The following is a 13449-nucleotide window of genomic DNA, read 5'->3' as shown; positions in this document are numbered from 1 at the left end:
GAAAAAATATGTAATACATATGTATAAAAACCAGAGTTTTATTAAAATATTGCCAAATTATTTTCTTTCTACGAATTTGTTCACTTTCGGCATTTGTAAATTTTAAAATAGAATTTACAAATTTTAGTGCATATATAGAGTATCTACGTTTTTATTATTTATTTCATAATTACCGTTGTTGTCCGTTTACGATGATTTTTAATGCAACATGCAGCATTTTTTGTGTTCATGATCTTTTCCGAGAATTTTAAAAACAAAGAGAATAACCGCCGTATAGCAGGGATGTCGTGTCGAAATTCAGATTTAACTCTGCCTCTGGGATTTTACATTTTATGCCTCATTGAAACAATGTCAAAGAAATGCCATAAACTAACTATCCAACATTATTAGTTCATGAGAACGGCAGAAGAGCTCCACGCAAGAGCTACTTACGGCCATTTTCGTACTATATCCAGAACGGACGGTCAAGAAGGGAGGGTCAGATGCGGTACCTTTAGGTTTAAAATTATTTCATAGGTAATAAAAACAAAAATATGTATTGCAATATAAAAACTTAACTAAATTTTACTGCTACCGATTTCATATTCTTATCAAATTATATTTGTGTTTTATGCCCAATAACCCGCAAACGTTTTCCAACATGCCACTGGAAAAACCAGAGTTTCTATGAGGAGCTGGAAGAGCTATTTACGACCTCAGTTGAAAGCGCATTCTAAGTTAGAAAGTCTATTGTGTAAGGTTATACAGCAGCAATGGAATGGGCTCTTGTGAGTAAGAGCCAACAACTTATTCCATTGAGACGCAGGGAAGTCCTTGGAAGTTTTAGTATAAAAATAATAGAAAGTATATACTCAATTAATTGTATTTTTCTGTGTAAATCGGATACGACTGTTTGAGGTTCAACAAATTCATTACAGTAGAGAAAAATATTTATCATATATTGTTTTGTTAAAAGTATTGGGTAAAAACATTTGTACCGATCTAAAGCTGGATCTGTTACCCATCAATCTTTGGACACACTGTCATTGACAACACGAATAAAGTAAAAAAACTAAAAATTCGCACTACCATTGAAATTTTCGTTGCTATGGATGCGTGTATATTCAACTAAAATTTGCAACACTTGATCGTCCACCTCCTGTAAAACAATCTTAATGACAAGTCCAGGAACATCCTTTTTTAATTTGACCGGGACGAAAGTACAGACAGCTTAGACAATTTACCTTCTTTATATGTTCATCATATTAGTAATAGCACCATTAATATTTATGTATGGATTACCTAAACAATAAATTTTTTGAAAAATTTTGCGAAATTGGAAAAAATCTTGTATGATACACGTCAATAAACGAATTTTATCCACTCGAAAACATTATCACAATCGGCTTCGCCTCGTGTGTTAAACTGTTTTTTCGTTGGATAAAATTCACTTTTATTCACTTGCCATAAATAGCCATTTTCCAAGTTAAGAAAAACGTTGAATATCGAAGCGTGTTTGAATAATTAATTGATTACTGTAAATGAACAATCAATTGTTGCTTAGCAATTTTTGACAGATTTGTGCGATAAAGGCCAACTTACGTCCGCGTTTTGCTTATAAACAAGATTACGATTCTAAAATAGAATAAAATAGACAAACGTGATGATTTGTTTTTATTTTTTTATTTGTTCCTCACTTGTAAACATCAATTTACCAAGTCACTGTATTCAACATGAAAATGTCACTTAACTGTCAAATTTTTACAGCCCTGCTCGTGCTCATACAGCCATGTATTTGAAACATTTTAAACTATTATAAGTTGAAATGACAGCCAAAATTGATTTAGGCAAATTTTCACTCATGATTGCTGCTTCTTTAGTAATATAGCTTGCGCCACTCATTTCAATACATCGAAAACCATAAATCGAAAAATCTAAATGACAACACAATAACTGCTATGATAAGTGTCATGCTGACGTGTGTTTCGAAGGCAATACGTCTAAAGCTCATACGATGTTTCTTCAAATATTGGACCTTCTAGAGTTTTTAATAGTTTATAATAGTTATTTACAAGTGAGAAACCAATAAAATATTGAACAATACATGCAAGGTAACGGGTTTTTACTGGCGGACAGAAGGATACATAAACCCTTTTACCATGCTAGTAATGTTAAATACTATTACACACAATGGGTCAATTCACACATTCTTTCCCAGAACACTTGTAGTTTTGTGATGATTATCAAAATTATGTAATAAAGACGTCTAAAAACAAAGTGCATTAATAATAATAATAAAATATTACTGAAAAAATCCTGAACGAACAGAAAAGCAAGATAAGAATGAGGAACTGATACTGAAAACAAAACATAGTCGTCCAGGAGCGCGAGCTCTTTGTGAAGGTGGTTGATTGACTGCAAACCATAATTTACTGGAAAGGCAGGAAGTGGCCAGTTTTGCGTGATGGGTCCACAAACGCTCAGGAGAAGATGAAATTGTACTTTTGTAATAAATAAATTAAATTTTATTTTTCTTTATATTTCGGCCGGAAGGGGCCCATGAACTCCAGCCTCACAAGTATCCCTAGAAATCCCCTCCGACGAGCTGTACGACAGGGACGCCGTGTTGAAATTCAGTTTTGGCCCCGCCTCTGGGTCAAAGTTTTATTCATTTATTTTATATGTCTTGGTGGCTTTAAAATTCGACGTTGTCAGGGTATAGTTTTTTTTTGCAATAAACAATTAATAAACAAAGGTCCCATCAGAAGAATATTTTTTAGAATGTCTCTGAGAAAACTACATTTAATCATTTAAATAGCCTAAATAGCTAAAAAAAACACTAAACTGTATCGTTTTATCGGAATTAGTAATTTTTGCACTCATGACCTTTTTTGATGGCTTTCGCGCATTCACCAGCGTGCGGGAGTTCGAATTTCCCGCACACGTGCATTTTAACTTCCCGTTGCCATGGTAACCTTAAAATACTCGCGTAGTGTCAACATTGTGACGTGTTGACGGCGCCATTGTTTATAAATAACTCACAGTTAATTTCTTCAGTTTAAAGGTTTATTCGTTGCAAAAAATATTGTACACAACACGTTCGTGAGCCTGCTTCCCGCATTCACGCAAATGCGGCACTCCCTTCGGTCGTGCCGCAAACAAGCGTTCATGCGGGAAGCAGGCTATCCCGAACTAGTTGTGTAAATTACTATATGAATTATCAAGGAACGCGCGATTAGTGACTCACCTGTATACCTATGTGCCAACTTCGAGAACAGAAGAACAATTATGAAAATTACCAACAAATCCATAACAATGATTTTAATAATGTATCCTATTAGAGTAATTTAACAAATATGTCTTATTTCTCCAATATTCTTAATAATTCTGCTATAATACGAAGAGAAGCACTTGTTCTCTACTGGCCAGCAGGGATGAAAGTTCATTTTGTAATGGTATATGTCGTTCTAGCAAAACTTTAATTAGTTTCAGGTAGTACCTCGTTAAAAAGTCCTTTTAATTCTGTTTAAACTTTAGGTTTCCTCTTATTAGTTTTTACGCGCATCGTCGTGAGCATTCTTTAGAAAATTTACATTGCATTTGTTAAATACAATAATATTATACACATTGTCTTTGCTATTTCTATTGAAGCACCACCTGCTCATTTTACTTAAAAGTTAGCAATTTGTAACGGCTTTTGGTTGACCGTGAACGGCTTTCAGTTAGAAAATTGTCTGCTATGAACGTTGCCAAATTTACAATCAACAAGTGGTGTTCCCCTGATGTGATTTTGAGATTTATCAACAGCTAAACTGAAAGAAGAGCAACTTAGAAAATGTCTTTTAAACGTTTAAACTGATTGAGAACATGTTATTCCAAAATTAAAAATCCACAAATACCGTAATTTCTTCGAAAATACGTCTAGCAACGTTGCCAGTCTCAGTTGCAGTGATTTATTCTAGTGTTATGGTTAAGTTTCATTTCATTTTAATCGACAGTTTATTTTCTCAAAAAACTCAAAAAAAATAAACCACCCATAATTCTGAACATAATAATATTAATAAGGAAGCAAATTAAACCTTAAAAACAAAAAAAAAAGGATTGATGTGTTGCCTTTAATTAGACACTCAGTGTAGCGAAAATTACGCAGAAGAATCGATTGAAAATAAGGTGGGCAGTAAGTACCTTAGATACAACTTACTGCGTTGATCGTATCCATGGTTAAGTAGCAAAAAAGACCGATTGTGCAAAATAGTACTATTAACACTTCTGTTTCATAAATAAGCCACTTGAGTTTTATTTAAACTTATTGAAACTTGCGTATTTTTTTGGTTTGAAGATTATAATTAGTACTTATAGCTCGTTGTAATATTGCTTTTATGTAGGTTTCAAACAGTTCTAACTTTCTTGAAAAAACTATCACGAAAAAATCGAAAATATTCATTGGTGAGGAGGTCAACAAATTTTTGTGTGAAACCCCTGACAATAAATCCCTGCTAATAAAGGTTTGATCATATAATTCTATTTTACCTGGCAGTCTAAAACACACTGTTCTATTTGTAGGTTGCTACTGGGTATCGGTGGAGGTTGCAGAACAGACGAACTGTTGAGAATGGAAATAGATCGTATGGAGGACAGAGGATTCGTCCTTGTATTTAGTGTTTCTGACACTAAGACAAAAAAATTGCGAGTATTTACCATTGTGATGAGCAAAAGAAGTCGATTTGGGACTGTACAAGGACTACAACAGACAGCACAAACGATTATTTATAAATTACCGAGAAAATAAATGCACCAAATAACCCATTGGAAAAAATACCTTCTCAAAATTTTCTCGCCTAATTTCAAAATTTTTAGAACTATTAGTTTCTACGCTATATACAGGGCACTGTTTTCGTTGGTGCCCTGCGAATATTTTTAGTGGACGCTGGTGGACGATTAGAGATGCGCGATATTTCCTTGTCGGTGATCCGTCTTTCTCTGTTGGTGACTGTAACCGGTATCGGCAAATAACGGTGACCATGATTTTCCTTTTTAAAATTATTAATTATCTATCAATATGAAACAATCAATGTGGTGAATTCTAATTTTATATTATTTTCATAACAGTTTTATTTTTGGCCTTCATTTTATTATTTTACTTGTCGAAAGCCGAAAGCGTGACACAAACACAGTCTGAATTCACTGTGATTGGGAAAGAACGGTTACTGTGGTCACTGTTATCACTCATCTCCAGTGGGGGTCTTTTTAAGCTTAAGAACCACGGTGGTTGGAAGTCATCGACCGTTGCGTCGAACAAACTTGGCAAAAAAAAAAAATTCCAAAAAGATTTTTTTCATCAAACGAAAATAACAACATGAATGAAAGTAGTAATCGTTCTTATCTGGGCAATTTTAACGAAGAACACATGATGATAGCAAGACTTCGTTCATGTCAGCTCACAATCGTTCAAATTTTGGCCCCCTAAAAAAATATTTTTATAACTACACTGTAAATATTTCTTATTGTTCCGATTCCACACATGTTAATAAAGTTATTGAGTAATCTGTATTGGTATTTTTTAAATTATTGATCAAGAAGAGGATCAACATTTTATTAATTCCTCATGTGATATTTGAGGGATTAAAAAGATTTGTAATTCCTCTAATCTGAAAATGACATTTGCTGGACTAAACGTTAACGTTAAAAAAAAGAAGGATTAAAATCGAGAAAATCAAGCCGGTATGGGAAACAAAGAAATTGAATTTTTCATCATTTACTGGTTGCTGCGGCTTATACGACGGTAAATGAATTAGTTACCGTCTAGGTGAACGTTTTGAACCTAGATAAAACGATACCAACAAATTTTGAATATTAAAATTATGTTTAAAATTGGGTTAAAAGGTTTAAAACTGGTTACTTCATTCCGTCTCCAAACTTTTGTCTCCGACCAGTAAACGGACTACTTTTTTTCGAATTTCTATTTTTTCCACAATTTAAGAACTTCACAATTTCCTTTTTTATACGTTCGCTATAAAATAATTCGCAAGGATAATACACCAATGAAAGTCGGATGAAATTGTTTTGAATTGAAATCACACCATCTGTATATGTTGTTTAATTTTAATCCTGCTTTATGTGTTCGTGAAATATTACAAGCATGGTTAATTATTAACTACGAATTACAGTTACGAATTTACAAATTATTAAAACGTTTGAACAGAACTGCAAAAAGGTTCAAGTTTTGCGGTATTTAACATGATGCTTATCAACGTTATTGTTTGTATGCAGCATATACTAATGGAACTGTAAAAATAGTAAACCATTGGCAATAGTTCACACAAGAGAAACATTTTCTTTGGAATTTTAAAATCCTGTTTTTTTTTTTAAGAAATTAACTGCTTAAATAATAGTTACCTTCGATTCCATTGTTACATTTCGTATTATTTATGAAATACATCTGCAAAAAGAACCTTATTATTTAAAATTTCTAACATCTTAATTTTTAATTATTTTGAAATCTGCAATATAAATTTAATTTTGTAAGCCAGATCAGCATCTATTACAGCTTTTACCACTAAAACAAAAAAATTAAGATGTATATGCAGGTAAAGTAGTCCAAGAGCTATAAGGTTATATGGCCATGATAAAATTATCCCATTATGTCGAAGTTAAGTTGTTTACAATAAAAAAAGTTTTAGCGTCGTAAATAACGTGTCCAATGCAGCTCGACCGGCTGTTGTCGTTTCGTTCAGGGGCGGCTTTCACTAACTATCTAAATCCACCACTCCGTTAATCGGCTTTCAAATGAAGTGCGTAATAGCCACACAAAGGGGGTACTTATTTAAGGCCAACTACTTTTATGATGGTCATATAACTTTATAGTTCTTGGACTACTTTACACAAGCATATCGCAAAAGAGGTGTACAATATTTTGCCGTCGCCAACACTGCTGTTTTTTTTATTGTAATTTGCTAATTGCTATAATTTAGAGATTTCCCTGTTCTTTTTTTTGTTGAATTTTAGAATGCGTCACAAAGCTTGAACAAACAACTAGCTCAGACTAGAAAAAATTCTGTACAACATTGTTACTGACGAATCGAAACGTCAACAACGTTGTTTTACGTATAATGTTCTTCTGTGATAAATAAATATAAATCAAACAATAACTACAGAAACTCATTTAAGCCATTATCATACCATAAGTACTTTAACAAAATGACATTAGGACTTCTTAACACTTAAAAAAAAATCTTTAAAAAATATTGCGTCACATCCAATATTTCTCCAATGTCAACTACACTATTTAAAGGAAAATACATCTTTTGTTGTGCTCCGTGCGTTTAATATTTAATTGTCGATGCGGAAAATTCAGGTTTCTTCAGAATCAGATGGAGGATCTAAGGCAGTGTGCAAAGTTACGCTTACGCCTCGATTAATACTAATAGCTGGATAAAACACGCCATATAAATCTCTAAATGCTACCTCTCCTTGCGGTTCTTCATTTACGTAAAACGATAAAATATGGTGATTTAAATCTAAAAGTACGCCTATGGTTGAACCAACTGATATGCCACCTTCAACCCTTTGTTCATGACCCCCTGCGTGCTGGAACCACGATCTCTGTTTATCTATGTACATGGACCATCCTTTATCATCTTTACCTAAAATTTTTCACGTATATTGACCTATAAAGCAGTTTTTCAAATTGTACTTACCTAACATTTTATCTCTAGTAACATCTATTCTCGCAACCCCAAATGCAGGATCTGTGTCAGCGTCATACTTATCTATAGTGAATTCCCAGTAATGTACACCGCGACTAAATCCAACACTACCTAATGCTACTCTATGTTCCCATCCTTCACCAGTCACTGTAGTATTATCTTCGGAATACTGAAGGCCTGGTCCTGATAATATTGGATCGAATGTGAACCATGCAACTATAATAGAAACACGATTTAAAAATATTTTGCGGAATTATAATTTACAGTAGGTACAAGATCCATTATAAGTAATTCATATCCTTTGTTTATAAATATATTGTTACGAAATAAACCCATACGACGCCTATGGGTTTTCTAGTATGAACGGCGCTGACTCATCATCACCCACAGCGGCGTTCGACTAAAGAAAAGCATGGAAGCGGAAGTCGCGATAGGCACTCCAGAAGAACTGGTCAAATTTATTCCAATCCAGTCGGAATTATTTTGTACATTATCTATGTATAGTCAGTCGTGTAGTTTTGTATTATGAAATAAATTGTTGAGTTTTACCCACGCCGATTTTAAATACCCGTATATCGTAACAATATTTATTTTAAACTTTAGATTTTTTTACAGAAAACCTCAAGGGATGCAAGCAATATTTCAAGAATCCCGTTAAGTATTATGTATTGAAAGAACAACTTTACTATTATTAGAACGATTAATCAATAACAATTATAATGGTAATAAAAAAATGGAAACAAATTATTTATATAGGACTTCACTTTCTACTGAAGTACACTCAAATAAACCTAGTTTCATTGACAAATAGTAAAATTTGATTTTGCGAATTCTATTTTTTTAACTATAACTCCTACGAGTATTAGTTAAATCCATTATTTATTAATTTTTTTTAAATCAGCCGGTATAAGCTAAAAAATTGGTTCCTCGCACCTAAAGTACAATAAAACATATTCAGCATTGTACAATCTATGTACAACAATGAGTAGACCCTTCCAGGTAGAAGGGTCGTAAGCTCCACCCCCATCATTTTGTGAGTCGGTCTAAGTACCGAAAACGACCATTACGAACCCACATTCCGAAGTTCAAGTTCGTACTGTAAGCGTAAGAGAAGTAAAGTGTTATTTGTTAACAAGGTGTGTCAATTCAATCTATCAACATTCGACTTTAACGAGTCAAAACAAGCATTTTCGCATTGAATACGCACGTATACCAACTTGGATTGGTGCAGTGTAATACCAACTAAAAATAACAGTATTGTGTTCTCCAAATTTTCTGGGCCAATGGAGTTCCTGGCTTAATCAATAAAATAAATTGACTCATTCATTAATTTTTCACATGTTGGGTAGAATTTATTCGGCAAAATTTTGAGATGACGTCATCAATTTTTTTGGGGAAATAAACAGATATATTTTGATTAATAATATACCATATTTACAATAACTTTAAAACGTCTACAAGATTTCAAAGTATTCAGTTATGCAATGCTTGATTTATTCAATAAAATAAATTGACTCATTCATTATTTTTTTCGAGCCACCTGTACAAGCAAAAAAAAATATGAATGCAATGATAAGTTAAAAGTACAAACACATCCTGTTTTGCAAATTTTAGATAGGATTTATTCGGGAAAATTTTGAGAAGACGTAATCAATTTTCTGGGGTTGATAAACAGATATATTTTGATTAAAAAATTACCATACTTACAATAACTTCAAAGCGTCTGCAAGATTTCAAAGTATTCAATTTTGTTCTGACGAGACGGGGTTCATGGAATGAAGCGGCAATATATCATTACGACCATTTGGACGATATAAAAAAGGTTCGTTTATTGCTATCCATAATTTTGCTGTTCTAAATTAAATGAAACCTTTTAGGTTGTTATGGAATTTGACTCCACAGTGTTGAAATGCATCGCTGATGCTCAATACTATTTCCAACAAAAGCATCTCAAACATAATTTGGGTTTGGCCCATTTTACCATCTTAAAAACAAGTATCTATATTAGAGATCATTAAGAGACCTTAAGTTAGTCTGTGGAGATAGTAGAGCAATTGCATAAACAATTGGAAGATATCTCGGAGACAGTAGGTGAAATGGCATTTAAAAAATTCCAAGATACTTTACAAAAAAGTAGTGGGTACAAAGAGCTTAAACTTGTCAGCAAAGTATTACAAGGCGAAAATGAAGAAAAAGATTTAAAAATTAAACCCACTGAAATTTCTCATTGTAAATACTCTCCTTTAACATCGTGTGTTGTTGAGAGATCCTTATCTAGGTATAAAAATGTCCTAACAGATAAAAGGAAACATTTTTCTGCCGAAAATTTAGAAAAGTATCCAATCTGTTATGCAAATTTTAACAAAGATTAGGATCACTGATTATGTAACATAATAAAATAAATGTAGATCTCAAAGAAAACCAGACGTTGCGTAAAATTTATTTTCATAAGCGCCTATTTTGCCATTTTTATCGCCTATTTGAGGGCTTATTTTTGCTTTTTTTTAAGCATATAAACCGCTCTTTAACAATAAGGGATGATTTTTTTTTGAACTAGCTATATCAATTATGAAAAATATTTTGTTTTGTTCATATTATGAAATTTTGAAAAAGTTTCATGCTATAAATATTTATAAATTTAAAAACACGATTTGTAATGTAGTTTAAGTGCCTTTTATAGTTATAGTTCGAGTGACACGGTTTTTTTTTTAAATTATCGAAATAATAATTAAATTTGATGTAAGTCATCGCAGGGATTCTCATTTTAATCTAGAAATCTAGATCTTTTAACAGTTTCGTGGAAATTTCTGAACTTGCATGTTGTGTAAGTTGTGTCATCTAAGTGACGCAGAATGCCTACTCACAATTACTAAAACACAAAATTAAGAAAAAAAAAATTCTTAAGACAGTGTATGAAAAAATGTATGTATGTATTTTATCGACGTACAATGAAAAAAAAAAAACACTTGGCGGTTGACCTTCATAAATGTCCACAATGTAATTGTAGTTTTTTAATTGTAAACGTGGAATTTAGTAATTTATTTTAGTAACTATTCTGTCGTTAACGCTGTTAAATAAGAATGTTTCAAAAAAGTTGAAGAAAAGATATTATATATTTACAAGCTCACTCACTGTTCAATCCTAATTTACCGTGATTAACCCAAACTGTTGGCGAGGAAACAATTCTTGCCTGTGGAGTTTTAAAATTCAAATGTTAACTTTGATGGCAATTAGTAGGCTGACAACTTAAGATAGGTGAAATTATTGGTATTCCGTTACAGAGACACATACATTTTTTCCTGTTTCTTTTTTTATTTTGCGTCGACTTTAGGTGTAAAATAAAGATAATAAAGTAGTAAATGTCTTCTGTATCATCAGATGTGACGGAACTGCCCATACGAGTATTATAGTAAACAAATATTAACAAAAAGAATTATGTCACCAACCCAAGCTTACCTTCTGCTGTTTGTAGCCCTATCAGTTCACTATAATCCCCTTCACCAGAACTGTTGAAAGCCTTGACTCTTGCGTTGTACATGCAGTGAAAATGAAGTCCGTCAACTGTACATATTGTTTCAATTCCGCAATATACTTCCTGAAATAAAGAAAAGAAAAGCGATTCAGTTAATATTACAACTAACAGTATCAAGCAGACTGCACCAATTCATTACAATAATTTATTATTTCCTTGTCTATTGATTCCTTCCTATACATAGTAATGCATCATGATAAAGTTAAGTACCAAGTGCAATATGGATAAAAATGAAGACTTAATTTTGACGATATAACGTAATCAATTTGTTTACATTAAAAAAAAAGTCAGATCGATATACCCCGTTCGTATGTGACGAATTACACTCAATTTTGGTTCAAGTTTCACGTTTCGCGCGTAGCCTAGGGAAGTGTTGTAATCGAGACCAAAGTGCGACCTTAGATCATATAATAAATAGATACCAACACGCCGTGTTCTTTCCCTAGGAGAGCCTGTGACGACATCCTCCTGTCACACATCTCTCTTGTGCACAGAGGGATTATAATGAAGCTATCCTTGCCTGATCTCTATTTGAATTTTGCGCGCCTCAATTTTAGAAAGTATGTCTGAACTAACTTCGTATAAAAGATGTTGACGGCGATTGTGATCCGTTATGATTAGATCACCTAAAATAGGATCTTTGTTCTAAATTCTAAAATTGTTTTTCTTACAAGAACGCGAAAGAGAGGTTAGAAGAAACATCTGTCAAAAACGATTTGTTGCGCTGGTGCGGTACAAGGAAGGAAGTGAAATACATATATAACAAAGATGAAGATGTGGTCATCACCAGTGGCGGCTCGTGGTGATTTTTGATGGGTGGGCAAAGCATTATAGGTAGGTTATAACATGTATGAAAAAAAAATATACACATATATATAATTAATCACTTTTGTGAGAACGTGTTTTTGTTTTGGTGCTGCATGTCAATCAATATAATATAACAAATATTTTATGTATATTACATATATATTATTTTATAAATGTTACTTACAATGTAGGTCAGCAAGAACCAACGAGAACGTCGAAGACTCTTGCTAGAAGAGGAAAGAGGAGCAAAAAAAAGGTTCAGCACATAAATAGATTTGTTAGGTTATAGAACTATAAACTCAAATAATGATCCCAACATGTAAAGATTTTGAAATAACATGACGAGAAAACATTAAATTTTAAACCTTTGAGATAAGCTACACTTAGAAAAAGCAGCAATTTGGAAAACTATTGTAAAAGCAAAATTAAAAATGCCAAATGAAACAAAAAATAAATTCTCAAAATACTAACAAAGTTAACAATAACAAATAAAATAAAAATAATTCAAAAATAATCGTTCAGAAGACCACTAATTACCAAAGACTCCTCCAAAAAACTTTTTAAATTTATCATCGAATTTACTTTAAGAGAAATTTGCGATTCATCTTGTCCCCGAAATGTATGTTTTTGTGTAGCCAAGAAAATTATCATATCGAATAAACGCCGAATTTAAGAGAATTTTCTATAGTTTCACTTCGTTTCCAAGTAATTTTCGTTTATTCAGATTGGTCATGTTTTTGTAAAGCAGTAGCGATATATTTTTTATCGCTCTTCTTGTGGAATTCTAAAGTGTTCGTAATTTAATTTTATGTTAAATAGCAGATAATTCCAACAGTTTTGTTTGTTGTTTCACTACCGATCAACCAATAGGGACCTAATATTTATTGTCCGAACTTTGATTAAAGCCTTTATTACTGCCACGAGAGTTTGTGATGACATGATCTTAATTTATAAACAAATAATTCATAAATATCAAGTTCCATACTACTGAATTTATTTATTAAAAACAAAAACTCGATGTCTTTAATGCCTTCTTTACCACCTCTCTAATATTATTTGCACAGCTTACAGTAGGATTTGCCATTAAAAAAAAATTGCTAGAAAGTACATACTTTGGTACCCGCCTAACTATTTGGTAATTTGAATAAGCTACATTTTATAATTAAATACACTATCCACAATGCAGTTTCTGATTTGACTGAATTCAATTGAGTCAGAGAATTGAGTCGTGTCTCCGACGAGGACGAACCATGCCGAGTGCTTCCGATTTTCAGGGTGGATTTGCCCACCCATGCTAGAGCGAACGCGTAACAAACCTGTGCGGACAGTCTGAATTAAATAATAAATTAAGCGTATATTTAACTTTTGTTGACTCTGCTACAGTTATATTTATGAAACAAAAATCCATATGTAATAATAAAAAAA

The 13449-nt window shown here is 32.6% G+C and overlaps 1 protein-coding gene across 2 annotated transcripts in view; it reads right to left on the bottom strand.

The window, feature by feature from the left end:
* Positions 1-6067: 6067 nt before the first annotated feature.
* Positions 6068-13449, bottom strand: part of LOC135137508 (E3 ubiquitin-protein ligase TRIM9) — a 60647-nt gene continuing 53265 nt past the window's right edge. For both annotated transcript variants that reach the window (XM_064067193.1, XM_064067194.1), the window contains 3 exons: positions 11142-11280; positions 7677-7901; positions 6068-7622 (listed from right to left, as the gene is read on the bottom strand). In XM_064067193.1, coding sequence (XP_063923263.1) covers positions 7330-7622; positions 7677-7901; positions 11142-11280 — 657 coding nt within the window. In that variant the 3' untranslated portion in view covers positions 6068-7329. The remainder of the gene's footprint in view (positions 7623-7676; positions 7902-11141; positions 11281-13449) is intronic.

Source organism: Zophobas morio, unplaced genomic scaffold, assembly GCF_036711695.1.
Source record: "Zophobas morio isolate AGI-343-1 ecotype UQ-CSIRO unplaced genomic scaffold, CSIRO_AGI_Zmor_V1 ptg000029l, whole genome shotgun sequence".
Taxonomy (NCBI): Eukaryota; Metazoa; Arthropoda; class Insecta; order Coleoptera; family Tenebrionidae; genus Zophobas; species Zophobas morio.
Note: the sequence above shows the minus strand (reverse complement) of the source record. Positions and strands in the feature narration are given on the sequence as shown.